We start from the raw sequence: 26,688 nt of genomic DNA on the forward strand, positions 1-26,688 counted from the left end.
AAGTCGATACCTAAGCCACCATGACCGGAGAAGAAGCCGACAACTCTGGTAAAGACTTGGCATTACAATTAGCCAGTTTTTTACAAAGCAACAATTACCAAGCTCAAAATCCCAAACTATCCGACAATCTTCAAATCAATATAAAGCTAAATAGTACTAATTACTTATTATGGACCCGTATGATTCGGGTTGCCATAGGCGACCGATCAAAAAACCTTTTATCACACTTAACCGAAAAACCACCAGAAAAAGCAACAAGTGAAAAATATGAGTCCTGGGAACAAGACGACCTGATCGTGTTCTCATGGCTCATTCAAAGCATAGAACCAATATTAGCCGGAAACCTACCGAATTTTCCACCGCAAAAGAACTATGGGATGCTTTAGTAATCACTTACAGGAGTGGGAAAGACAAACTTACAAACTTTAATCTGCACGTCAAGGCTAACGAGCTCAAGCAAAGTGACAAGTCGCTCGAAGATTTCTGGATTGCACTTCAAGGAGTTTGGGGTGAAATCGATCGACAGGATCCAAACCCAATGACATGTTCTGAAGATATCAAAACATATAATAGGATTCCATCTGAACAAAAACTATTTCAGTTTTTGAACGGATTAGATCAGAAGTATGAATCAACCAAAAGAGAGATCCTCAAAACCGACCCACTTCCGGCACCAAAAGATTTTGGGAGTAACCACCACAGATGTTGAAGGAGCACGAGGCATAGCCAGCGGTTTGATGGTGAAAAAAGAAGACGGGTTTGGATAACCAACCAATCGGAAAGATTGATCTTTAGTATGTCTTTTCATACCACATTCATTACAAGTAAGATACGATTTATCATCTTGAACCATGGGTTTTTGTTTGTCATTAACCCGGTTGAATCTCTTGGTGTGAAACCCGACAAAGGAGGTGAATCGCAGCGGAAGCATGGCAGACAGAAACCAAAAAGGGCCACCGATTCAATCCATTGGAGAAGGGTTTTGATGGGGTGACAGCGGTTGAGGGTGAAAAGGGAAGTAGTTTGAGGGTGAAGAGGGAAGTAGTTTTTCGGTGGTAGATGGATATCAGGACGGGACGGATCATTGGGCGTGACACCGAGAAAGGAGGACTAACTCATCTACCGATTAGTATCAAAAAACGAAAAAAATAATAATAAAAAAAGAGAACAAAAAAAAGGAAAAAGAGAAAAAAAACGGAAAAAAAAAGGACCTAAGTCACCATGGGCGATAAACCGGGCGACTTTGATTCAGAACTGACTTTACAAAAATGTTCCTTGGCAAATTGGAAGTTCGTAATCTTTACCCTCCAACTTGAGGGGGAGAATGTTAAAAAATGGAAAATACCATGTCTGATGGCGGTATCTTAAACAAAATTGTGAGACTACGATGTTGAAGACGGTATCTCAAATCAAAAAATTACCATGTCTGAAGAAGGTGGTAGCCCAAATCAAAAACTATCATGTCTGAAGAAGATGATAGCTCGCACAACCACAACCAAAAATCGAAACCAATTCAAGTTGAATTTCGGTAATCCTGCTATTCAACTTGAGGAGGAGTGCTAGACAATGCGATAAAATAGAAAGACTTGGAGCACACACCAAGGAATTAGAGTCGGTTTACAAAACCATGACTTTATTACCTTAATTAGATTTTTATTCTTGTATAAATAGAGGTCATGTCCTCGATCATATTGTAATTAACGCAAATCAATCAATAAAGAAATCTCTTTAATAAAAACAGGGGGTAAACAAGAATCATTAATCAAACTAATATTGCATGTAATTCTCTATCATTCCATCTTTATTTGAGTTTTAGTGATTACAAGTTAATAATGCATGTACTTTAACCACGGTTACTAGCTAGTAGTAACACCTGTAATTAACATTTGTAGTAAACGGGTAGGACATGAGGTCCTATCCAGAGAGGACGAGTCTTTTGACTCAAGTTACCCATGGTCATTTGTTAACCCTAATTTCCCTGACCACCCCTAATATTTTATCTAGTGAGATTCAAGCTTCAGACCACTTGTGACAACATCATGTAACAAAACTAAGATTACATACATCAAGTTTGGTTTCAGCTAGCTTTGACAGCTTTATCTGCAATATGGTTTAAAATTCCTATTTGCATGCATATATGCGTCGATCTGTCTCCATCGGAACGTATTGAAATTGTGAATAGTTAATTTTTTTGGGGTTTTGGAAGAGGGTTTTATATATATAGATGATGGATGTAATTAATAATGTCCATATATATATATATATATATATATCACATACCATTTATGATATGTCGCTAAATTTATGTAATTTTTGTGCATGCATTATTTAGCTAGATTAATTAATGCATGCTAGCTTAATGTAATCGCTCGATATACCTTTTAAAGTTTAAATCTAAATTTTTGATAGATTTGTTACACCATATTTACCATCTTTAACAAATTACGAGTAATAATTAAAGGTACTATATACGAAGTATATTTAATTTAAACATTATTAGCACGGTATCCTCGTAATGGTGGTGGGACACGACTGTTGATGGGGGAGGTGACATCGTATTGTAGATATTTTATGTAATTAAAATAATAAATGGAGATATTTAAAAAAATAAAAAATTGGTATTGTAATATAATCATTAAATTTCAGGAGCTTCAAATTTCAGCTTTAACATAACAATGTGTTCTTTCAAATTTCACCAACGAAGAAAACCTACTCAACGATGGAATCATCAACCTACACGTCACTTCATACGTAATGAATTTACCAAGTGGAAACACCCAACGCATAAGCTCAATCTTACCTTTCAACTTCAAATCTATCTCATAAACCCTGTCCAATATCCTCTGACGATAATATTTCAGTTTCTGACCCATAGGAAAATAGACCAATTTTTTGCCTCCAAACACAAAACTCACATCATTGTTTTCCATATGGCCCAAATAAAAACCCCCAATGTTTTGCGTCCCAAAATCATCTTTGCCATTAAACATAACAGTGGCATTAATATCACGAAAGTAAGAACCTACTTTGTGATCTGGGTTTCGAAACGTCACGTTAAAAGTAAGGTTGTAAAACAGAGCTAATTTACCGTGACGTAAAAAATTCAACTTGTTGTTGTTCGTAGGTGAGAACGTAAGTTGTGAGAGGGCGACGTCATGTACATGGATTTTGGGGTTATTGTTTGGCAATGAAGCGAAAAACGCTGTTACAAAGAATATTACTCCTAACAAATTAATTATATATGATTGTGATGCCTATGGAGATGAATAAGATCCGCCGTCTTTCTTCCGTGGTTAGTGGTTCCATATATGATCGGAACTTATGGAAATATAATAAAACAAGAAATTAAAACGAAACAGATGCCGATCGAACACGTACGATATATATGACCAAGTAAAACTCTAAAGGATAATTCGTATGTTTTTGTTTTTATTTTTATTTTTTTGGGGGTGAATCTACGTACAGCCTCGATCTATTAATTTATAGAGGTGACACACCTATTCGTATTCTAGTCTAATACTAGCTAGCCTTGTATATACCAACCGCCCTCTAACAACATTAAGTAATTTTCTAAAACTAAGGCTATCAAGAATGTTAAGGACGTTTTTAGCGTTTTTGAACTGGACATCATATCCTTTCATATTCTTAGATAATCTTACATATCCTTTTACCTCCAAATAAAAACAAAAATATATTAGGTAAGGACAAGTAAGGGTATGCCTTTAGGTAAGGGCATTCTTCAAAAAATTCTTAGTTTTGGTTTAACGGCAAAGGATATCTAAGGGCGCATAAAAAAACACCCCCCTCTATATTACTATATAAAAATTATACCTCTTTGTTGAAAAGTTTATAAATTTGGGACATGCGAAATTACCTTACCCTTAATTAATTAACTTACACAATCATTCCATATAATCTTTTAAAAGTTATCCACTAATTTTAAAAATCAAATATATTTGTATCAATTACCTACACCATTTGACGCCAACACCAGCACATCGCAACTAATATCATTGCCGCCGTATTGCGCGAATACGATTCTCGTTGGAGATAGTCTAAGTTTCCTAATGTGACTGGGGGACCGTGGATTGCAAGTTTTGTTTCATCACACTCATGATTTGGTGTTGACGTTGACTTAAAATCATGGTGCCATGATTATATAGTTATAGACATTCTAACATAATAACACATTCTTTTCTTGAAAAACATGTTATTCCATTTGCATAGCCCTATTAATCAAGCACAAAATACATACGGAAACAAATTCTTCCTTCCCCCTGGCTAAATATCAAGAAACTTATTTGCCACCAGTGGCGAAGAACAATTTCACTATAAAAAAGAAAAAGAAAAAAAATAAAAACTCAGAGCCTAAAGAGAAGTGCTTTAGCCATATGCCTCACACGTATATACATATAACAACCAAATCACAAAAGGATGACGATCCAAATCACTATCAGGCGTTGCATAATTATTTCTTTTTCCCCGAAATCTGTTTTGATCATCTTTTATATAAAACCTATTTTGATAATTGATACAACAAATTAATATTATGAATTGAAATAATTCATAACTACTACGTACGGTGCCAGACTCACCATCATAAATTTCATCAAGGAACATGACACAACCTTGACTGCTTTCTTTTCCCTTAGATTGAAACATTTCTTAAATGTCATGATATAATCTTTCAAATTGTTGTAACACCTGGAGTTTTAAAAAGTTCAATAAAGTTTTAGTGCATTTTTACCTTTAAAATATTTTTTTAGTACTAACTGATTAAAACTTTAGTAACTAACGATTAGAATACCCGGTTTTTCAAAAAGAAAATATAAACATTGCACGGAGAGAAAAGAGCAGCCCTCTATTTTTGTGATTACTCACAGTTCTATTACAACATTAAACTTCATCTCCAACAAACAACCAAGAACACCCATTAACCCCTTTTCAAAATCTAATCTCGATTTGGTGTAACAACCACAAATAATTAACACAAATTATAGAACTACGTACAAAAGATAAAAATTTCATCGACTCTAAATCAAAACTCACATACCATATTAGATTCACCTCAATGCACATACTCTCATCTTTTGTTACATCGTCGAGCCCTCTTGGAAATTACATGACAATGTGTTCTTTCGAATTTCACCGACGACAAATCCTTACTCAACAATGGAACCTTTCAACCCACATGTCACATAATACGAACGCCATATACCAACCTTCAACGCCGAATTAATGCTTAGACTTCAACATAACTTTCAACTTCAAATCTATCTCATAAACCCCTTTAATTATCATCAAATCATACTTCACCTTTTGACCAACATCAAAATCAACCAATAAATTTTGGCCTCCAAACACAAAGTGACAAAACCCACGTCATTATTTTCCATTTTATTTGACAAATAAAACCCCTCAATGTGTTTCGTCCCAAAATCTTGGCCATTAAACATAACATTGGCATAAATCATATCAAAGTGAAGCCCTAAATTACTATTTGGGTTTCTAAATGTCATGTTGAAAATAATGTTGTAAACCAAAGCATCATTGTGGTATACAAGATTCATGTTTTTGTCTATATATAGGTGAGAAGTTCAGTTGTGTGAGGGTGACGTCATCTACTTGGATTTCGGGTTCTTTTGGATCTAAGACGAAAAAGGTTACAAAGAGAAATAGCCAAATAATAATTAGTGTAAAATAGTAATAGAATCTCCAGCCCATATTTTGGGGTTTTGGGGAGAGGGTTTAACTTTTGAGATGTGGTGTGTAAATATGTATGTATGTGTATTGATGATGTATATATAAGTGTATGTCTTATAAAATTAGTATGTACACAATTTTGGATCAAAATTATTTTTAAGTTTAGATCTAAATATGTATAATAGTTTGTTAAATAATATCTATCACTTTTAATAAAGTTAGTACATATCTTTTAGTGCATATATTCTTAGAAGATATATTCCAAAATTTTATTTATTATGATATTTGTCAATTTTCAAAAACTATGATATATTCATAAATAATTAGTTTCTAGTGTTTGGGTAAAAGAATTTTATGAGAATTCAGCAAATATTTTATAAAATGTTTAACGCACTTTACAATAGAAAGGAGTCTATATTTTACTAAAGAGATGTCCGCACGATGCGATGCGACGGTGATAGTGGTATCTACGAAGGTGTGGCGACGATGTGCGGCGGTAACGGTGGTGGTGGCGTGGTACATGGTGAATATAAAATAATTGATGTAAGATGGATTAATATGACTTTTTAAGAGTTGGAGGACCTATATTGTAATTTATTTTATTAAGGGTATTATAGGTTAATAGACGAAGATCTTTAAATTAGTAAATAATAAAAATCTAAGGGTCAAGATCTTGTCTTATTTGTTTTAATTTAATACTTGTTTTATAATACTCAACCTCTGTATATATATATATATATAACCTAAAAGGCTAAAAACATCTGTATTTGTATGGAACTATGGATTATGGATATACTAGCTTATCTTGAAAAAAGAAAAAAAAAAGACGAGTGTGTTTTTAGCACTATCATGCCATATTCGTTTTTTGTTTGAACTACGGATAATTAAACATTACCCAAATCAATCCATTTCTAAACAAATTAACCATTAAGGATTGCCACATTGAACACGTTTGAGATTTACCTATTTATAAGTGTTTTTATGTCACGAAAAAATAAGATACATGCTTAAAAAAAGGATATATAAACGGTTTTATAAGAGAGTGATTACTCTTATATATCTACTTAGAAAGACAATAAAACCGAATAAAGGGCTAGGGGGAAAAAAATATGTATATATATATAATGATTGCATTCAGATAGACTTATGTAAGCAAGAAACGTAAGACTAAATTTTCTGTATATACTCGAATCGATCAATAATATTGTATGATAACACTTGTATTTGTGTTCTTTTTTTCCAAGATAAAAATCCAAAATGAAAATCCATAATTCATTTCATTATTCATAAAAATAGATTATATCTCACATAATCTTCCTTTAACCTTATAAATTTTTTTCATGTACACATAATCAAAACCATTACATGCTATGCTACCGATATCACTAATAGACCAAAGCCGATCAGAATACTCATCGTTCGTCTACCTTACACGACACTTAGTCCTCTCAAATCTCCTCGGCGAAACCTTACTTAACGGAACCTTCAACCCACATTCCACTCTACACTCATCAAATTTACCCAATTTAACGACAAAATGCATATACTCGATATGAACTCTCAAAATCAACTCGATCTCATAAACCCCGTCGATTTTCTCCAAATCATATCTAGATTTCTCAAAACTACCAAGAGCAACAAACTCTTCGCCTTTAAATACAACACTCATATTATTATTCTCACTTTTATGGCCCAAATAAAACCCATTACCATCTATCTTGTTTGACCCAAACTGTTTACCATGATATATAGCATTAATATCGATTTTATGGTAATATATACCAATTCTAGGATTTGGGTTTCGAAATGTCATGTTAACAGAAAGATTGTAATGAAGAATTTCGTTGTAATATACTAACGTGTCGTTGGTTGTGGGCAAAATTGTGAATTGTGTGAGTGTAACGTCATCGATAAGAAATTTGGGAGTGTTTGGATGAAAGAGTATGAATATGATGATTGTTGATACGATAATTATGATGAAGATAAATAATATCAGATTACATATGTTTTTTTGGGTGGTGTTATTACTGTTATGTGAGTTTTCTGGCTGCCTGATGATTGGCATCGTTGGAAATGGAAGAGATTTTGTATATGGAATGTGAAAAGGGGTTTTGGAGGGTTTAAGGACTTATATATTTCCATTTGGGCTTTGATGTAGGAAAGTTGAAGAGATGCTTTAATTAAATATTCATATGGGCCGATCATTTTTGAACTATTTGAGAAATAATAACCTACTTGAGAAATATATACAGTTTTTGCTATGATAATAGTAATTTTTTTATTTTAGATCTTTTAATCACTAATCAAGGAATGAAACCCGTCTTCTGAAAACCATCTTCAATTTTGTACCAAAGGAACTAGTGAGGAAATCAGAGATCAAACTTTTTATTTATTTTGAGAAACATGCCTTAACCTAGTCAAGGACCCTTTGTTATCATTTAATTTCTTTGTGTCAAAGTTGCCTTTTAAACTCCGAACTTGATATATATTAGAGACTAAAGTCATAATAGTCTACATTGAACTATAAAGGTGTGATGCATTATAATCCTTCTAAAGTCTATAAAATTTCAGGTCTATGCAGTGTATGTTTTATCTTTAATGGGTATGATCAAATTATCTAGCTAAAAGGGATATGGGTCAAACGTTTGCCCAAAGTATATTTTAAGCCACAAAACCTTCATCGTTTTACTCAGTAACTAGATTATTAATGAAATAATGTAATGAGTGCAAGTCTTTTGACATTAGTAGCTCATTGAAAACTAAAATTTTGGGCAAAAAGTGTTCAAGGTCACCAATTCGTAACCCTGGCCCTTGTCCACACATTACCCAGCCCCAACCGACCCACCCATTTTTATATGTTGCATATTAATCTTGTATTTGGTAAGTGATACTACAGCATTATTAAAACAGGAGATAAGGTGGTTGCCAACACTGAAAGCTGCTCTTGCTGCTGCTGATGGTGAAGCAGAAAAGTTCTGTGCAGAAAGGTAGATGACAGTTGTTAGATTGGTGGACATGGAGTCTTCATACCTGCCAACCACAGAACCTCATCTGCCGATTACAGACCGTGGAAACCCGTCTGACAGGGGACCAATATGCAGAAGCACACATAAGAGATCTGGCTCAAGTGTGTCCGCTTATAACGGTATGGCCCTTTTCCACGCATTACCCAACCCGAGTGACCCACTCATTCTCCTATATTGTATATTAATTCTGAATTTGGTAAGGGATACTACAGCATTATTGAAACAGGAGTTAAGGCGGTTGCCAACACTACAAGCTGCTCCTGCTGCTGGTGGTGAAGCACTGGAAACGTTCTGGCGGAAAGGTAGAAGACGGTTGTAAGATTAGTGGATATGGAGTCTTCATACCTGCCAACCACAGAACCTCATCTGCCGACTGCAGAAATCCACCAACAGACCGTGGAAGTCCATCCGACAGGGGGCCGATATGCAGAAGCACACATATGAGAATTGGCTCAAATGTGACGGTATGGCGTTAGACACACATAGAAACCCCATCTAACCCATTAGGGAAGCAACTCTTGTTTTACATATTCATTTGAGTTGATTCGATACAGAAAACTTAATATGATCAATTATTGAATTCAATATCCCATTCGTCCCATTGATATTCCAATATTTGACAAAACTGTTCCAATATAGACCTTCCCATGGTTCAGTGGTTTCTTAGTTTCAATGTTTGCAGGGTAAACAGCTTGCACAGTTGTTAGATGAAGATGAAGATCCATGATATATTGATGTAAAAAGGACAAGAAGTTCCCAAAAGACTTAAACTACACAAAGCAGCAAGAGATGAACTTGATGCAGTAGCATGGGGTGCAATAGTAATGCACTGGGAATCTGGTATTAGAGTTTATGCAGCTTAGATGCCTCCAGGTTCTTTTGGCGGTTTGACTCTTTGATTTAATTATTTTTGTTATTGTGCATTCACGCTCTATTCTCGCTTATGTTGGGACCACATAAAATGAAACACTTCCCATGAACATTGAAAATTCGTTTTGAAAATTTGAAAGAACCCCATTGTATGAACATGGTATACAAATTTTCAAGCAATTCTTTGTATATATGTCAAATCAAATGGTTCAGTTCAGAAAGAAAAAGGAAATATATCCCTTTCTTGGAAATTTGAATGACTTTGTTATATCTTGTTATAAATTATATACGAAATATTTTAGAACAGGTGAAACCAGGTAAACAAATGGTTCTTCAATGTGAGGAACCAACTAGTCTACAAATTTTTGACACACTTTCTTGTATAATTTACCTGAATCAAAGAGGTATTTTTTGCTGTACTAACTGCTCTAGATTCTCCCATAACTTTGGGTCGTTATAATCCTTGATAACGAGCGTCGCCCCAGCATCGAGTAGCATTTGTTCAGGGTTTCTAGTAGCCATGCCAACTGCTGGCATGCCAGCGCCATTGGCTGCTTTAATCCCAGAAACAGAATCCTAGCCAAAAAACACAAAACAGCAAATTTAAGGTGATACATAAGGTAAATTTTTAACTTTTCTTAGAAGAAAATATTTTGAACTTATGTTTGCGCATCATTACCATAGGTGATACAAAAAGTAAATTTTTTGTCTTTGTACATCAGAATACGTAATATGCACATTAAAACACTCACTACATGAAAGATGATCAAGTTGAATTCATACCTCAAACACAAATGTATGATTTGGGGAAATTCTGAGTGCATTTACAGCTTTCAAGTAAGGATCAGGAAACGGTTTTGCTCTTTCACAATCTTCAGCTAGTACAATGACTTCAAAGAAATCTTCAAGTTTAAGCATTGAGATCAACAACTCGGCATTTGACCTTGGAGCATTTGTAACAGCAGCCCGTTTTAGACCCAGCTCTTCAACCCATTTGCATAAATTTTCCAGGCCGCTTATGGGTTCCAGCTGTTCGGCTGCCAGTCTGCATATTCATAAACAAACAATGTACAGATTGACTTTCAGTAGTCAAGCTGAATTGATTTAATATCAGTGTATAAACTTGACTTTGAAAGGTCAAGCTGACTCGATTTAATTTCAAAGTTAACCTGAAGTTATGGTCAATCATGTTTGTTTTCATTTCAAGTTTGACACAATATTTGAATACGATAAAGCTTAATCTAATTACTACATTAGTCATCATACTTGATCCATGTAGATTCTAAATACTGAAAGTAACGTTTGACTTGAAAGGTCAAAATGTATATCTATGTAACAATCATAACCTTAGTCCAATTATCTAAGTATTAACATCATGAAAGAAGTTACCTTCGAAATAAATCTTCCTTATCAACCATGAACTTCATCGCTTTCTCGAACTCCCAGTCTGGAAGAAGAACACTGCAGAGTTCTTCGTTATGCTTGCCACTAATGTTATTTATGAAGAAGTCCTCGTCGATGGGTGATCCGTCATTAAATCCTATCTACAAGACAAATGACAATCATATTCTCTCTAAAAATACTTTTAGTTAAATGAATTTGCAATGTTGAATAAGACTACCTCTTGGAGCATATCACGAAAGGCGTAGTAATGGAGAGGATCCGAGTCACACAGTGTTCCATCGATATCGAAAAGTATTGCTTCAAGAGGAGCAACGAAAGACAACGAAACATTGCTACATTAATATATCACATTTTCTTGTTAGTAAAGACTAAAGAGCATCAGTTGAGTTTCATGGTCAAACAAATAGGTTCTCAAACTTTGAAACAAAAAACAAATTAAATTAACTAAAAAGTATGTAACAAAAGTACAAAACATATAAGTATGCATATACAAATTGTCAATTTGCAACAAAACATTTACAATAATAGCATAATTATATACATTTACACTAATCTTGTTTTAAACACAAAATTTTAGTACTAATTTATAGAAGTGACCTGTTAATTGGGTAGGAAGTTGATGAAGCAGAGAAGGCAGATGGGATTGTTGCTGGTTTTTTGCATAAAATTGGGTTATTTGTAAACAACTGAAAAGAAGTAGTGAGTGATGTTGTAGGCATTGTTCTTGGAACTCAAAACAACTTTTTTTGCCTCCAACTTTATTGGAGCTCTCTATATTCTGTGTTTGTGTTTTGTGAGAATTTGGGTGCAGAAAACAAAGTATGGAATGAAATGAAATGAAATGATGAGAGCCACCCATGTTATTTTTGGATTATACTTTGGAATCTTGGATGGATCTTCAGGATTCGTTTATGCTTTCTCTTGGTACCATTAAAGGTTGGAACTTGCTAAAAATAAAGGCTTCATCGAGTCAAAGTCAAACTTTCGAGTTTCCCACTTTTTGGTTCAGCCTAACCGGATCTTCTTAATAGTAACAAAAATTTATTGTACCCAACCTCACAAAAAATTACTTAATTAGCTAAGCTTGTAAGCGAAAGATGTTTGAGATTGAAAGTAGAACCTCCAAATTCAACTTAATTCATTTTATTTATTGAATTACAGTATTACACCAAAATATACATTATCTTGTGGTGATCTTGCTGTGTTAATAGGAGTGACAATTTATATTTGAAGATATTTGTCTCTTCTTATTTATTGTATTTTCGATCAATATGAATGACCTAATGAAAATAGCTGTGGTTGACATTTTGTCATCTATGAATTATCCGTTTATCATCTAAAAATGAGATTTTTCCATATATACATCAAGTAAATTGTTTAAGATAACGATCGACAGTCTAATTGATCAGAGATACTCTCGATTTTACTAGTTGTGTTCCGGCTAATGTTTGGGGAAAAAATGATTTTTTTTTCCATCTATAACTAAATTAGTTTATGAAATTTTATGTTATATGAGTTTATTATGTTACCTTTCGTATGTTTTTTACACTAAAAAGTTGATAGTATCATTACTTATGTCACTTATTTGCTTTAAAATAACAATAAACATCAGTGTTTATAACTAATTAACATTGATTATGTTTTTTTAGTGTTTATCATAGTAAAACTATGTATTGATTTCATTTAAAATTTGGTATTTTGTTAACACAGAGTTTTATTTAAATATATAAATATGAATAATGAAATCGTACCACATATTTCATCCAATTCATATTCGTACACTTGATCTCTGGTTGGGATTTAGAATTTTCAAAAGAAAATGTTAATTTTTGAAAATATATAAAAAAATCATGTTGTTAAGTTCAAGTATATTACTCCCACCGTCCCATATTAAGTAACCTAATTTGACTTTTTGAGTTTTCTTTTCTCAATTTTGACCGTAAATATTTTTGTTTGAGTTATATAACACTTGATATAACATATATAAATTGATTGAGTTTTAAATTCACTTTTCATTAATATAACTTTCATCTACTAATATATAACACAAACAAAAATATTTACGGTTAAAGTTAGAAAGAAAAAGACTTGACCAGTCAAAATAGAACAATTAAAATGGGGCGGGGTGAGTATTAAAAAAAAATTATTATTATGTGGCTTGTTTTTAACAAGCTAACTTACAGTAGTATAAATTAGAGAGAAATTTATATTTGTCCTCCCTAAACCATATATGTATCAAATATACCCAAGTCAACTTTAAAATATCAAATTTATCGAACCTAACTTTAAATATATCAAATATCTCCATATCATCATTTTAATTACCTTTAAATATCAAAAAACTCATGAACTATTGTTTTTTAATTTTGTAATGACTAGTATACCCTCTCACTAGCGGCAAAAAACTCCCGCTAATTTTCATTCCCATAGCTTATTTATCGCCTGTTTGTTTCACAATCAAAGTCATATGGTAATGTTCTTCCATAATGTTTTGATAGATTTATATTTGTATAGTTGTCTCTTTTTTTCTTTCTTTTAGAACTTACAAATTCATTTACTCCATATTAGTTATTACGTGTCTTTGCTTATCAAGAAAAATATGCAGGTATGTAGCCATTGTTAGTGTTGTTTTATGTTGTTGCAATATGTAGGTATAACCTCTACAAATTAATAATGTTGGAACTGAGATATTTTATTAATTTAACGAGTTATTAATTTATCGAGTGTAAATTTATAATACTTCTCTTATGTTGGGACTTGAAAAATTTATAAATTTATCGAGGTATTAATTTATCGAGTATTAGTTTATAGAGGTTCTACTGTATATAGTCTGTTTTGTAAAAGAGGCAAAAGGGTATACTAGTTATTACAAAATTTAAAAACAAGAGTTTATGATTTTTAGAGATTTAAAGTTAATTAAAATGATGAATTTGAAGATATATGATATTTTTAAAATTAGATTGGAGAAATTTAATATTTTAAAGTTGACTTGGGTATATTTAATATATAGATGGGTTATGGAGAGGAAATATGAAATTCACTCGATAAATTAAGGTTTATCACAAAAAGTTAGCTAAGGAGAAACAACTTTGGATGTAATAACTTTAGCTAAAACTTTGATTGTTCATTTGTTCTAGTTCTAACCAACAAAGCAAAAGCAAAACCCTGACACTCAAAACCCCTCAAATAAAGAACCTTAACCAGAGGAGGAGGAAGAAGTGATGAGTGGCAATCTATGGCATCTTCCTTACTCTACCATTTTCTTCAATCGCGCCAATCTTCTCCCCCTTTACAAACGTACTATATCTTTCTCCTTTCATCTTTCTTTTCTTTCCTTATCTATATATAATGAATGATATATGTTTATATGATACACTTATATTCTAGTATGTATTTGACTTATATGTCATGATGATAAGTAAATCCCTTCAAGAAACTTGTGGACCGAAATCTAGTTAACCTATAGTTTGTGACAAATGATAGTTAAGCAAAAATGTGACTTGGGTTTTATTAAATTTTACCGAATTAGTGATAAAGCTTCAAACTTTATGCGGATACTAAACTCTGATATAATATTTAGAGGGTGTTTGGGAGTGGATATAGCTTGTTGTGTATTGTTGAGCCGAAACTCTGTTTCACATGCTAGGCTATTAGGTGCGTTTTAGCTTGTTTTAGGGGAAACACACACTTGGTTTAAAGACAGGTGACTAGGTGAGTGAGTGCTGTGAATACAGCTTTTTTTAGGTATATATTATGCAGTTGTCATGATTTGTATGTCGTCTTCTGCTACTAATAAGGCCTATTCCGTTTACGAGATTTTTTTTTTTCATGTAACGAATGATAGAGAAAAAGAAGCTCCAGCTCATTGATCAAATGGGGGGCTTTTTTGTTAGGTTTCTTATCTTTCATTCTTTTGTGCTAACTGAAATAAAGTAGTTAGAATTTCAATCTATAAATATGTGAAGGACTTGCATCAATGGTATTTTAGAAGTGGAAATGGAATTATGTATGTGAAATCTGTTAAATTGGATTGTTTTGGCTTATGCTGGTTCTTTGTCATACGGAAGACAAAGTAGATTATTGAGACATTAGTTTGCTATCTGATGTCCTCTTCCTTCGCACTTTCTGATACAAGTTAATATCTTGCAGGATTGTACCCGTTACCAAGAATGAAAATTTATCCGATGTGCTTCACTAAACAGATGCAAACAACTACTTATGAAGTTGTAAATGGAAGCTATTTAGAGACATCAAATACTAAGCAGGAGAAAAAGCCAAAGGTAAGTCTGACTAAAACACTGAAATTTCAATATGTAGTTGTGTATGTTTATTAGGGCATTCCCAATGGTCATTTTCGAAAAAACTTTTTTGTTAAAAAAGGTGTAAGAATGTGTAAGAGATTTATAAAAAATAAAAGCTTTGCATACAATGTTAAAAAGCTTTTAAAAGCTTGAAGGTAAATAAAATAATAAAATTTTAGATAAAAGATTTGTTGAAAAGCTTGGTATCCACTAACCTATAGGTTCCTATTTAAACCTATTCATGTACTATAATATTTGATTTTAACCTTTTAAAAACTTCTAATATCATTGGAGGTAAAGGTTTTCTCAAAAAAAACCTCTTACACATTTTTACATAATTTTTTTACAATAAAGCTAGTAAACACCCACCATTGGAGATGCTCTTTTGTGGGCTTATCGGCTTATTGAAACTTTTAACATCGAATAAGCTCAATGTCAGGATAAAAAATAACTACTTTATTGGCTTTACTGGATTCATATTTGTTGGCATGGTTATTTTGACAATCAAATGTTACTCTTTGTTAGGATACATCTCCTGTGCCGGTTGATACGGTTGGTGCATTCCAAAAGCTACCCATGGTGATGCCTTCAGTTGATATTCTTCATTCAGCACTACGGAAGGCTAGGAGAGTCACACCTACAAAGGGTAATTAACAACCATGGTTCTTTACTTTTAACCTGAAACTACAGGTTAAATGATTTCTGGAAGTTGCTTGTTAACTATAGACTTTAGTTTGCATGATTCATAGGTATCGCGAATGCTGCTAAGCGTGAGAAAAATAAAGGTGCAAAACATCTTGATGCCCTAATGAAGGTAGTTTGAGATTATAATGTACTAGTGAGCTAATCGTTCAAGTCTCAATATCTCATCTAAAATCTTGTTCTGATCAATAGGAACTATCCTTGCCTTTAAAAACATACAAAGAAAACTTTCCGAATAAGCGACTTCTGCACCCTTATGAACGGTCTCTTGTTGAGTTGACTTTGGGTGATGGAAATTATGAGGAGGTAAGTAACGAGCATTCAATTCCTTTTGACTTTTACAAGTTTTTATTATACTACTAACATATTTGCATAAATATGTCGCTGAACTAGTTGCTTGTTAATTGATCTACGAAATCTTGTAATTGCAGGTTTTAGGAAGAGTTGATTCTCTAAGGAAGAAAGTTATATCTGTTGGAAAAGAACTTGCATCACTTTGTGCCCAGGTCAGGACCCTGCTCTTGTATAGTTTACGCACAGCTATATGACCCATTTTCTCAAGTATGGGTGGAGTTGGGTTATGATTTATCCTGATTCGGTCAAATAGGTTGAACATTGTCCACGGTATATTATAAGATTTATAGCCTAATAATATGTTCGATGTTTCAAAGATTAGATTGTTATTATTGCTGTAACATGTGTTTTGTAATCATATATAATACAAACTATTTATAATAAAGTGAACAGATAATTGTTTGTGTGTCAAACCTAAACTATCATACTAAATCTGACTTGTACTGAAAATAGTTTGTTTTACTCAACCCTACCATATTCCACACGAGCCATTTAGACATTTTTTTTTTAATGAAAGCCCAATTTATTGACTTGAAAATATACAACCGTCAAATATGGGCACTCAATACAACGTGACTATACTATACTTAACTCACAATACTCTATACTAGCACATATCTACCGCAACTCTAAATGTATAATTACGCTAACACACAGTACCAAGATACTAAAGTTAGACTATTCCAGTCCTTTAAAACCTCAAGCAGCGAATCAGCTCTTGACAACTGAGACAGCCTATTTGTCCTCCAATAGGTCAAAATTCAAAACCAATAAACATACCTGTTGCATACCTTACCTGTACACCCAAAAGAAAACTTCATGTATGTTATCTCCATGCTTTTAACCCATCAAGACCTGTAACAAAATAGCTACATCGACGATTATCCAACAAACACTTCCTAATCCAATTTCGATGCACTCTTTAGCTCATCATAAGCACTACATCTTTTGAATTTTAACCTGACCAGCCTCATCTCAATGCCTTCCAGAAATTTTTCTTTAAGTTTATCCTTTGGAATGTTAATCTGTTTAAAGTGCCTACTGTTTCTTTCCTTCCAAATCCAATACACACAAGCTTCCAAACTGATTCTTTGAACTACATTCCAAACAGTTTTAAGAAATTTTGAAGCAATGAACCAACTTACAATATCATGCCACCTATTTGGGATCCCAACACACCATTTAGACAATTGGACCGACTTTAAATTCGATTGAAAATTTTGGTGGCATTTTCTTATGTCGTAACGTTCTTCTATTTTTAATTAAAACAGCTGATGTTGCTCTTTTTGTGTAAGTGTTGAGATATGGGTTATAAATATGTAATGATTACAAGTTGATATTCTCTTACAAGTTGGTGTTTGATTGACTGACTGATTATCTGCATTTGTTATTTCTAAATTTTAACATATAATAACACTTAACTAATTTCTACCAAATGCTAACAGTCAACAACAAAGCGGGAAGCAGAGGAGAGGCTAGCCGAGGTCAGTCACCAGAATGCAAGTGTGCATTTTATAATTCATCACTATTCACTCCTCAAAGGAAATAATATTGTCTTTTATATATTCGCCGCAGGGAATAAAAAGACTGGAAGAAATTTACTATACTGATGGCAAAGCAATTGATGAATTGATGCAAATAGCCAAGGTTTTGTAATTAATAAGTCGATGGTTCCAACAAACTATCATGTTTTGATCAAGTTAATAACTTTATGCTTTCTTTCACTACAATATGTGCACTTTAACAAAATGCAATATTTTACTTGTAGACTTTGAGGGCAATGCCCGTTGTTGATCTTGAAATGCCAACTCTCTGCCTTGTTGGAGCTCCTAACGTTGGAAAATCATCTTTAGTGCGCATACTTTCAACAGGAAAGCCCGAGGTATATCTTGTACCTATACCATTAAGTAGAGGTGGTAGATTGGCAGGTCGTATGGGTTGGGTAATAGGCCAAAATGGATTTTTATTATTATTATTCTTATGTTTTGAAATGTGTGGATCGGGGTTTCTTGTAGCACTTTCTGGTTGGATATTAACGACTGTTGTCACAAATCTTTTATAAAGTGGTCTATGAAATTTCGGGAACCTTTAACCCAGTTGACCCGTTGCCTCTTTACCTTTATCTTTTGAATATCACATATTATTTGTTACAGCTAAGAATTACTCAAATTTACCCATTTAAAAGCAAATGATTTAAGTTGCCACCTGTACTGCTAAGTTTCACACGTCAGTTCAGTTCAACTTTTTGCCATTCAAAACCTATGGCCAAGATAGAAGCCTATTGTAGTTTCTTCTGCATAATCTGTAATAACTTAGATTTTGTAGTAGTAATATTGTTTTTGTGAATCTGATAAATTCATTAATTATTTTATAAGTTTAAATAGATGGGCCAAAAGATTTTATCAGGTCAATCCCAGTTTTGATCCGAACTCTACCCACCCGTTTTGCCACTTCAACTGAGATGGCAAGCTTCCAGGTGCTTAATCACTTGCTCAATATTAATGACCTCAAGGGAATCAACACAATTGTTTTAATTTGTATTCAAGGTCTACCATATGTTGCTCCTGCTCATATGGATGACGAGTGTTGACGAGAACTTTAGTATTAATGAAGTCAAAATGTTCACTTTGGCTCAGGTAAATTGAATTATGTACACAATTTATCTTTGCATTCATACAGATCTGCAACTACCCTTTTACAACCAGAGGAATTCTAATGGGTCATATTGCGTTAAGCTACCGGAATTTCCAGGTCAGTCGTTTCTTCATTGTACGTGAATAGAGCCACAATATTGCCTTTATACAACGTTATAAGAATCAGATCAAAACTGGTAATTCAATGGTTGCACCCACAGTTAACTTCCATGAAACAAAACACGGACAAAATATTTTCAGTGGTTCTGTAGCAGACATGCACAGGTTTTTCTAGGAAAGTTTGCAGCTTTTTCATGCGTATTTCAAATATATAAGTTGATAAAAATCAATATCTTAAATGTCTTTTTTGAAACCATTTTCGCCACTTCTAGTTTATAATCCAGGTTTGGCTCCATGTCTAATTTAATTCTGCATGCCGCTCATTATCAATAATAAAATTTCCACCATATTTATGGTTTTACTGGTTGAACTGGCAACTCTAGCCTGTTGTCCACATTTTTTAATCTGTTCAGGATTAAAATCTTGATTGCAGGTGACAGATACACCTGGCATCTTATGGAGACGTGATGGTAACACACTCTTTCTTCGATTTAGGAATGTTTCCCATTATTTAGTTTGAAGTGATGCCATCTAGAGGTCTCGTGGTCAGACAGGTTAGAAAACATGTCAAATGTGTCGGCTGAGTTGACCTGAAACATGTTAGGTCCTATTTTTTTAATTAATTTGTGTTGCAGATGATCACAAAATGCATGACAACTATAATAAATCTGTTTTTTTTAGGTATGTGATTTAGTATGCTGTATTCATTAACAGTACACTATGGTATTTTATTTGACCTTTTTTTTTCATTTTTATTTTATCTTATATCTTTTTTATTTTTTTTTGTGTTAACAACCATTTGACCTCTAGATATAATTATATTCTTTCTTAATTTCAAACTATCTTCTGGCTAAGGCTTTTGTTCAGCCCGACTTATCACAATTTAAATAAGCAGTAGCTCATTTGGTATGTGTTACAGTGGGATGAAATTAAATCCTTTCAGTTAGTGAAATTGAATTGCACATAGTTTGATAGTTTAGTGATGAGTCATTGAGTCTTTACTACTGTACCTTAAATATCTAGATTATTACAGATTACTTTAACAGTATCAGTTTTTCATTGTTGATACATTAATTTTTATTAATTCTTCTTAATATAATTAATAAAAACATAGAAAAAGCAGTGTTATGCTACTCTATTTGTTTTTGCTGATGGTAGGAAGGTAATTATGGATTAAAGTGTAGCCAAAAAGGAATCTAAAATTACCTTCGGATAGATCCAGTGATATAATAGTACTGTCTCTCGGAATTATGTAAAGATGTATACAAGGGAAACTAATTGAGTCAATCTGTGTTTCGGTGTGCAGAGGACAGGAATAATTTGGAAAAGCTAACTCTTGCTGTACTAGCTCATCTACCTACTGCCGTATTATTTGTTCATGATTTAACTGGAGAATGTGGGACATCTCCTTCGGATCAGGTATACATTCAGTCTTTTTTTAATGGCAATTTCTTTGAGATTATGACTTTGTTTAATCTTGTATTGCGATGTGTGAATATTGCAGTTTTTAATCTACCAAGAAATAAAAGAAAGATTTAGTACCCATCTATGGATTGATGTCGTCTCCAAATGCGATCTGTTGCAAGAATCTCCTATTCTTTATGTAACAGAAGATGCCGAAGCTGATAATTCTGAACTAATAAAGTACCGAAAAATGGGACCCAATGGAGCGCTTCGTGTATCAGTAAAGAGTGAAGTTGGGCTTAACGAGGTTAGGAGTTGACAACTATCCTCTTGAAATTTAACACATCTTATTAGAGATGACACAATCAGCAGGTCAGGCGGGCTGGGTTATAATGGCCACGTTCTTAGTGTTGGATGAAATGCATCAGGTGTCACGACACATGTTTTTCTCTCATTTTTTTCTTTTATATGATTAATAAAGCTTTAAATGCGATTACAAAAACTAAATTAGCACCAAATTTAATCCATGTCAATAATTGACGATTTACACAATTCAAACAATATTAAATTTGCTAAATAAAAACTTAACTCGTTTTGATCTAGTTTAGTAACAGAGTAACATCCTGTTAAGTGGTCTAACCAACTTGATGTGTATCATTCTTAACTACATTTTTTATTTGACCCGTTTGGGAAACATAACACAAACTGACCCATTAAAATGGGGTTTTATTGTCACCTTTTAGTTATATTCATTCAAAATGCTGTGTTTCCATTTAATCTTTTTTTCATGGTATAAACTGTTATTGTGATAGAAGAAGGGAGATTGTAGTATCGTCGATAGATTTAATTCAACGAAAAGGATAAATATTGTTACTTTGCTTCTCTTTTTGCCATGTAAAATTTTGATCTTAGCAGCTTCAGTTTTGTTGGGGCTAATGTGCCATTGTGTGATTGTGTCCATCTCTTTAAATTTCCAGCAGATACAATGTTTCTAATATTTACTTGTGGTGTTTCCCAGTTGAAGAATAGAGTGCATGAGCTTTTGGTATCTCAATCAGCAAGACTAAACATTCAAAAGCCTGAGGTCTCGGACAAGGTTTCTTCTCCACGCAAAACTTTTATTTAGTTTTTAAACTTCCGTGTTGATCCGAGATGAACGCAACACAATATTGTACGATACAAGCTCATGGAAGTCAAAGCCTGATATTTTTGATGATTGAAGAAGCTTGGTTTCATATCACCTGCAATGGTGAACTTAGGCCTGTTGCTGCTATCAAGTTGGACAAGGACACTATGGTAGAGTTAGAAATGAGATATCAATTTTCAATTTTGTATCATATTTAATTGCCCAATAGGTGTTTCAGTATGGGATTTTGCACATTTTATCCATTGAATAAAGTTAGTATTACATCTTATTTTTCATCGTTATTTTTTCTTTTTGTTTTTGTATTTCATTTATAAATTAGATACACGATAGGCTTTTACAAAAACTATATTATTACTCGAATATTAGAATTTAACAGACTTTCCTTAACCTTGTAATTTATAATTACCACATTTAATAATTAATTTTATATTATTACCTGTTTTTACTTATAAATTTTAATTTAATTCTTATTTCTTAATAATAAAAACCATGATTTACATCACAAAGTTATTGGTAATCTAACATATAAACATAATAAGTTAATTATGGGTAATTTATTTAATAATTATTACAAAATAAACATTAGTTTTCGAATGAATTTTTATTATGTCATTCTTTCTTTCACTCTCTTCTATCCTTTTTAAAAATCATGCTAGTTGATATCGGATTGAAAAAAAAAAGTTACATTTTATTTCGCTACATTAAACTAATATTAGGTGTGTTTGATTGTACTGAATTGAATTATGATGGAATAGAATAAATGTGGTAGAATGAACATCGCAACTGAATTATCATTTTTTTTTTTTATCATGTTTAGTTATCAAACTCAAATGGAATGAACTTATATAAAACAGAAAAAATCAAAATAGATAAGAAGTTGAGAGTTAGAATTTTAATAACAATTTGGTTAATTGTTAACGTTTAATAATCAAAAAAGGTTACCAATGCAAACTTTTTTAATTATTGTTAACGTTCAATTTGGTTGCTATTGTATGTGTTTTGTTGAACTGGTACGTAAGTTATGTAGGTTGTTTATTTGCTACTTTTCCCCCTACTTCTAATGTTGTCAGGTGTACACAGTTCACAAGTATATCTTCGTATGCTATTTTCAGACGACGGGTACGGTTACTAAACCTTCTTCACTCTCTGACTTCCCATCTCTTTGTGGTCGGAGGTCCCTATTGGAAGCAGTCTCTCTACCTTTGGGTAGGAGTAAGACTGTGTACAACTCACCTCTCCTATACCCGACCAGAAATTGGGTCTCGTTGTTGTTGTTGTAGAAGCTATAAGGTTATATAGGTAGTTTCATATTCATTCCATCTTGGAATGAAATAAAAATTAGCACCCTCGAAAGAATGGAAATGTTAGTTATTGATGGAATCACATTCTTAACATAATAAATCATTTTATTATAACAAAAGAAACAAACAAGTATTTTTCATTCCGTTGTAATAAATCATTCCATTACATTCCATCTTCCATTGATGCATACCAAACGCAAATGCATTCAAAGCCTTGTTAGGCTCCACCGTTTACAAATTACAAGTATATAAAAATTAAAATGAGAGAAATGCTAATTTAGAACATGGATCCTCTAATAGCCTGCAAAAGTTCATTCATTAACTTAAAAAAAAAAAAAAAAAATTCGGCCCAAACTCATCAAAACACTCAAAAAAAAAACAAAACTAAGCCCAAAAAAAACCCAATTCTCACAAAACCCTACACCTATAAAACCAACAATTCACCATTCCATCTTCTTTACCCAACCTGCCCAAAATGCAGATCTTCGTAAAAACCTTAACCGGCAAAACAATAACCTTAGAAGTCGAATCATCCGACACAATCGACAATGTGAAGGCCAAGATTCAAGACAAAGAAGGCATCCCACCAGACCAACAACGTTTAATCTTTGCAGGCAAACAACTTGAAGACGGCAGGACATTAGCCGACTACAATATCCAAAAAGAATCCACTCTTCATTTGGTCTTACGTTTACGTGGCGGTGCCAAAAAACGTAAGAAGAAGACATACACAAAACCCAAAAAGATTAAACATAAACATAGGAAAGTGAAGCTGTCTGTTTTGCAGTTTTATAAGGTTGATGATTCTGGGAAAGTGCAGAGGTTGAGGAAAGAATGTCCGAATGGGGAATGTGGTGCAGGGACTTTTATGGCGAATCATTTTGATAGACATTATTGTGGTAAGTGTGGACTTACCTACGTTTATCAAAAGGCTTAGGTTATGAAAGAATGAGGTTGAGTGTTTTTGTTTTATTTTTTTGGATTTTGTTATGCTGTTTGGATAATTTGGTGTTTTTATGTTTGGATGGTTAAGAAGTTTTAATGTTTTGGATTATGGTTTAGTTTTGGTTGTTTTGTTTGTTTTTGAATGTTTATTTATGGTTTTGTGATATTGGTTTATGAGATTATTTGGTTTGTTTAGTTTGGATTGGATGTGTAACATGCAATAATATAAGAATGTCTTAGTTAATTAGCAAAGGCGATGCTAGTGATTAGTCAATTCTAGCTAATTAAGCATGTTGTAATATAAGAATGTCTTGGTTAATTTTCAACTAGGAAGGACGGATTTGGATTAGTGTCTTGCATAGCTGGTTTAGATTTGTGGGAATGATTGTTTGATCATATTAGCATTATTCATGTCATTAGAAGACTTGATGAGACATTTTCATATGATATATCACACTTCTTAATTAGGTTATACAAGCGACTCAAAATTCTTGCAATATAAGAAGGTTGTCATATAAAAATGTATTGATTAGTTTTCAACTAGGAAGGATGGACTTGGATTAGTTATTGCATAATTGGCCTAGATTTGTGGAAATGATGGTTTGTTAATAGTTGATACGTTTTTCAAATGATAAATCACCTTTTGGTTTTAGAAATTTTGTTTTAGAATGTGTGTAAATAAGAATATTTCCTAACGTTGCACTAGAAAATAAACAAACCGAAATCTGGTGCTATAGAAAGCTAACCAACCTTGGTTCAAACTTCTGTTTTAAAAACCAGCTCTTCCTTTTCAAACATGGTCGGAAAACAAAAATGGTCCTATATGCTAGGAGATTAAGATTCTTTCAAGTTCTACCAACTTGTTTAGTCAAGTTGATACATTGTCAACCATTGGAATCAAAGATCTAATTTGAGTTATGACTCTTAATTTTAATTTAATGATCGAGGTTCTCAAGTTAGGACAACTTGCCAGCTAACCGTGTTGCGAACATGAATTTCTCCCTTAGGAAGACCTTATATGCAAATTGTATGCTCATCGACAGAGTGTTGTCACGCTTAGCGCGGTGTCTATTGTTGAAAAAATGTCAATTTCTTTTATAAAATTTTGTTGTTTTGCATGACTGCAGATACTCGATGTTAATCATGTTAATGTTAACCCAACAATGTTGCAATAGTTATAAGCAAGTGAACCATAATTCAAAAACACTAAAGGGTTGTTTTTATCTTTCACGAAATGACTCATCGGACTTGCTAAACAAAACATTTTACCAGCTTAGAATTCAACGATTGAAGAAGTTGCATATAAAATTACAAAATATCGTTATATCTATTTACGAACATCATATTCGATTCATACATCTTGGAAAAAATGCATTGGAATCAGTGAAAAATGTTGACATATAAGAGCTAACAAAGCTAGTTACAAAATTTTCTTTTCAATAGCAAAGCTGCACCATTAATTCCTCCCATAGCCATGGCCATGGCCATATCAATCCTGAAACGGATTGATTGGCCATTTCCCACTACTCCTTTGATGAATCCTAATATCTTTATGCGCCTTTCAGAAGACCAATAATCAATCTCTACTATGTTGGACCAGCAACCTTAGAAACCCGACTTCAATGCGAGACACGAGTGGTTTTTATTTCATATGCCTGGTCCATGAAGCACGTACGTTAGAGCTTCCATTGCCAAAATGAAAATCAAACGATATAGGAGATCTCGTCGTCTCACTCCCCTTTCACACTCAAATTAAACGTCGGTGAGCCGTTGACTAGGATAAGTGAAGACTTAGCTGACTTTAAAACTCTAGCTTTAATCCACATCGCCATAAAGGTGGAAAATCCATCTGCCCTATAACTTAATCAATAAAGGACTAACTTACTGTATCAAATGCCTTTTCGAAGTCCACTTTGAATATTATGTAATTTCGGATTTTCTACGTTCTGAGTAGCAGATAGTTTCATCGAGTATCATCAGGCCATCCATGATATTTCTTCCTATCTAGAATGAAAGCTGTTTGAACATTCAATACAACCGAGCCAATTACTAACTTGATTTTGTTCGCTAGGACGCTTGATATGACTCTTGAAATAGAAGTACGCTATTAACTTGATCCTGTTTGCTAAAATATAAATCATTGGTATATGGGTTTTTTTTTTTTTTTTTTTTTTTATATTTAGTAAATGAGAATTGATATTAATACCACAATTTTTAATTACTTTACCACATCTATGTATCCAGTACTTGTAATAATACTTGTATATTGTGATAAAAATATTTAAAAAGATGGTACAATTATCAACCTGCTTAGTAAATTAGTGCCTACAAAAGTTGGTTTCGAACTTTGGATATACGTGTATATTTTCTACTAGCAGGATAGTGACGTTCTAAAAAATACATTTTATCAGCTTAGAAGTCAATGAATATTGAAAATAAAGATACATATAAAATTACAAAATATCGTTATATCGATTACGAACATTATGTTCGATTCAATATCTTCGGAAAATACGATAAATTAGAGAAAAGCGATATACTGATTTGGCAGAGAAGATCACTATTAATATAGGGATCGAATTATGTGTTAGTTAAATTTAATTTTCTATTTTGCACTCAAGTGGTTTTTAATTCTATTTTGCAAACAATGAGAAAGGTGACTGATTATAAATTTATAATAATAATAATAATAATAATAATAATAATAATTAGGGACATTAGATAAATTACAAAGCAAAACTATATCCTTGCCTGTATACATACATTTCTCTCATGCTA

General features: G+C 32.9%; 4 protein-coding genes across 4 annotated transcripts; 2 read left to right on the forward strand and 2 right to left on the reverse strand.

Moving 5' to 3' along the window:
• Positions 1–7,126: 7,126 nt before the first annotated feature.
• On the reverse strand, positions 7,127–7,516 carry LOC122597220 (NDR1/HIN1-like protein 3). The gene has a single exon (XM_043769843.1). The coding sequence runs from the start codon at positions 7,514–7,516 to the stop codon at positions 7,127–7,129; it is 390 nt and encodes a 129-aa protein (XP_043625778.1).
• A 2,323-nt stretch (positions 7,517–9,839) lies between these two features.
• LOC122596660 (haloacid dehalogenase-like hydrolase domain-containing protein Sgpp) lies at positions 9,840–11,847 on the reverse strand. The gene is made up of 5 exons (XM_043769278.1): positions 11,601–11,847; positions 11,221–11,335; positions 10,989–11,143; positions 10,383–10,644; positions 9,840–10,175 (listed from the first exon to the last, which is right to left on the reverse strand). The coding sequence occupies exons 1-5, from the start codon at positions 11,720–11,722 to the stop codon at positions 9,996–9,998; spliced, it is 834 nt and encodes a 277-aa protein (XP_043625213.1). The 5' UTR covers positions 11,723–11,847; the 3' UTR covers positions 9,840–9,995.
• A 2,268-nt stretch (positions 11,848–14,115) lies between these two features.
• LOC122595875 (GTP-binding protein 4) lies at positions 14,116–21,932 on the forward strand. The gene is made up of 14 exons (XM_043768344.1): positions 14,116–14,300; positions 15,153–15,283; positions 15,830–15,950; positions 16,054–16,118; positions 16,199–16,312; positions 16,438–16,512; positions 17,806–17,844; positions 17,936–18,007; positions 18,129–18,242; positions 19,040–19,111; positions 19,547–19,583; positions 20,420–20,532; positions 20,618–20,824; positions 21,536–21,932. Exons 1-14 carry the CDS (start codon positions 14,225–14,227, stop codon positions 21,641–21,643), a joined length of 1,344 nt encoding a protein of 447 aa, XP_043624279.1. The 5' UTR covers positions 14,116–14,224; the 3' UTR covers positions 21,644–21,932.
• Positions 21,933–23,412: 1,480 nt separating this feature from the next.
• LOC122598047 (ubiquitin-40S ribosomal protein S27a-like) lies at positions 23,413–24,026 on the forward strand. Its single transcript, XM_043770654.1, has one exon. The coding sequence runs from the start codon at positions 23,441–23,443 to the stop codon at positions 23,900–23,902; it is 462 nt and encodes a 153-aa protein (XP_043626589.1). The 5' UTR covers positions 23,413–23,440; the 3' UTR covers positions 23,903–24,026.
• Positions 24,027–26,688: the final 2,662 nt, after the last annotated feature.

This window comes from Erigeron canadensis, chromosome 4 (assembly GCF_010389155.1).
Source record: "Erigeron canadensis isolate Cc75 chromosome 4, C_canadensis_v1, whole genome shotgun sequence".
NCBI lineage: Eukaryota > Viridiplantae > Streptophyta > Magnoliopsida > Asterales > Asteraceae > Erigeron > Erigeron canadensis.

Bases quoted from the DNA above. Each gene is read 5' to 3' on its own strand.
- LOC122595875 (XM_043768344.1), top strand. From the start codon at position 14,225: ATGAGTGGCAATCTATGGCATCTTCCTTACTCTACCATTTTCTTCAAT. The intron at 18,008-18,128 runs GTTTTGTAATTA...TTTTACTTGTAG, and splicing joins AATTGATGCAAATAGCCAAG to ACTTTGAGGGCAATGCCCGT. The intron at 19,584-20,419 runs GTAACACACTCT...TTCGGTGTGCAG, and splicing joins CATCTTATGGAGACGTGATG to AGGACAGGAATAATTTGGAA.
- LOC122598047 (XM_043770654.1), top strand. From the start codon at position 23,441: ATGCAGATCTTCGTAAAAACCTTAACCGGCAAAACAATAACCTTAGAA.
- LOC122596660 (XM_043769278.1), bottom strand. From the start codon at position 11,722: ATGCCTACAACATCACTCACTACTTCTTTTCAGTTGTTTACAAATAAC. The intron at 11,336-11,600 runs GTCACTTCTATA...ATATTAATGTAG, and splicing joins ACTTCCTACCCAATTAACAG to CAATGTTTCGTTGTCTTTCG. The intron at 10,176-10,382 runs GTATGAATTCAA...TTTTTTGGCTAG, and splicing joins ATCATACATTTGTGTTTGAG to GATTCTGTTTCTGGGATTAA.
- LOC122597220 (XM_043769843.1), bottom strand. From the start codon at position 7,516: ATGACATTTCGAAACCCAAATCCTAGAATTGGTATATATTACCATAAA.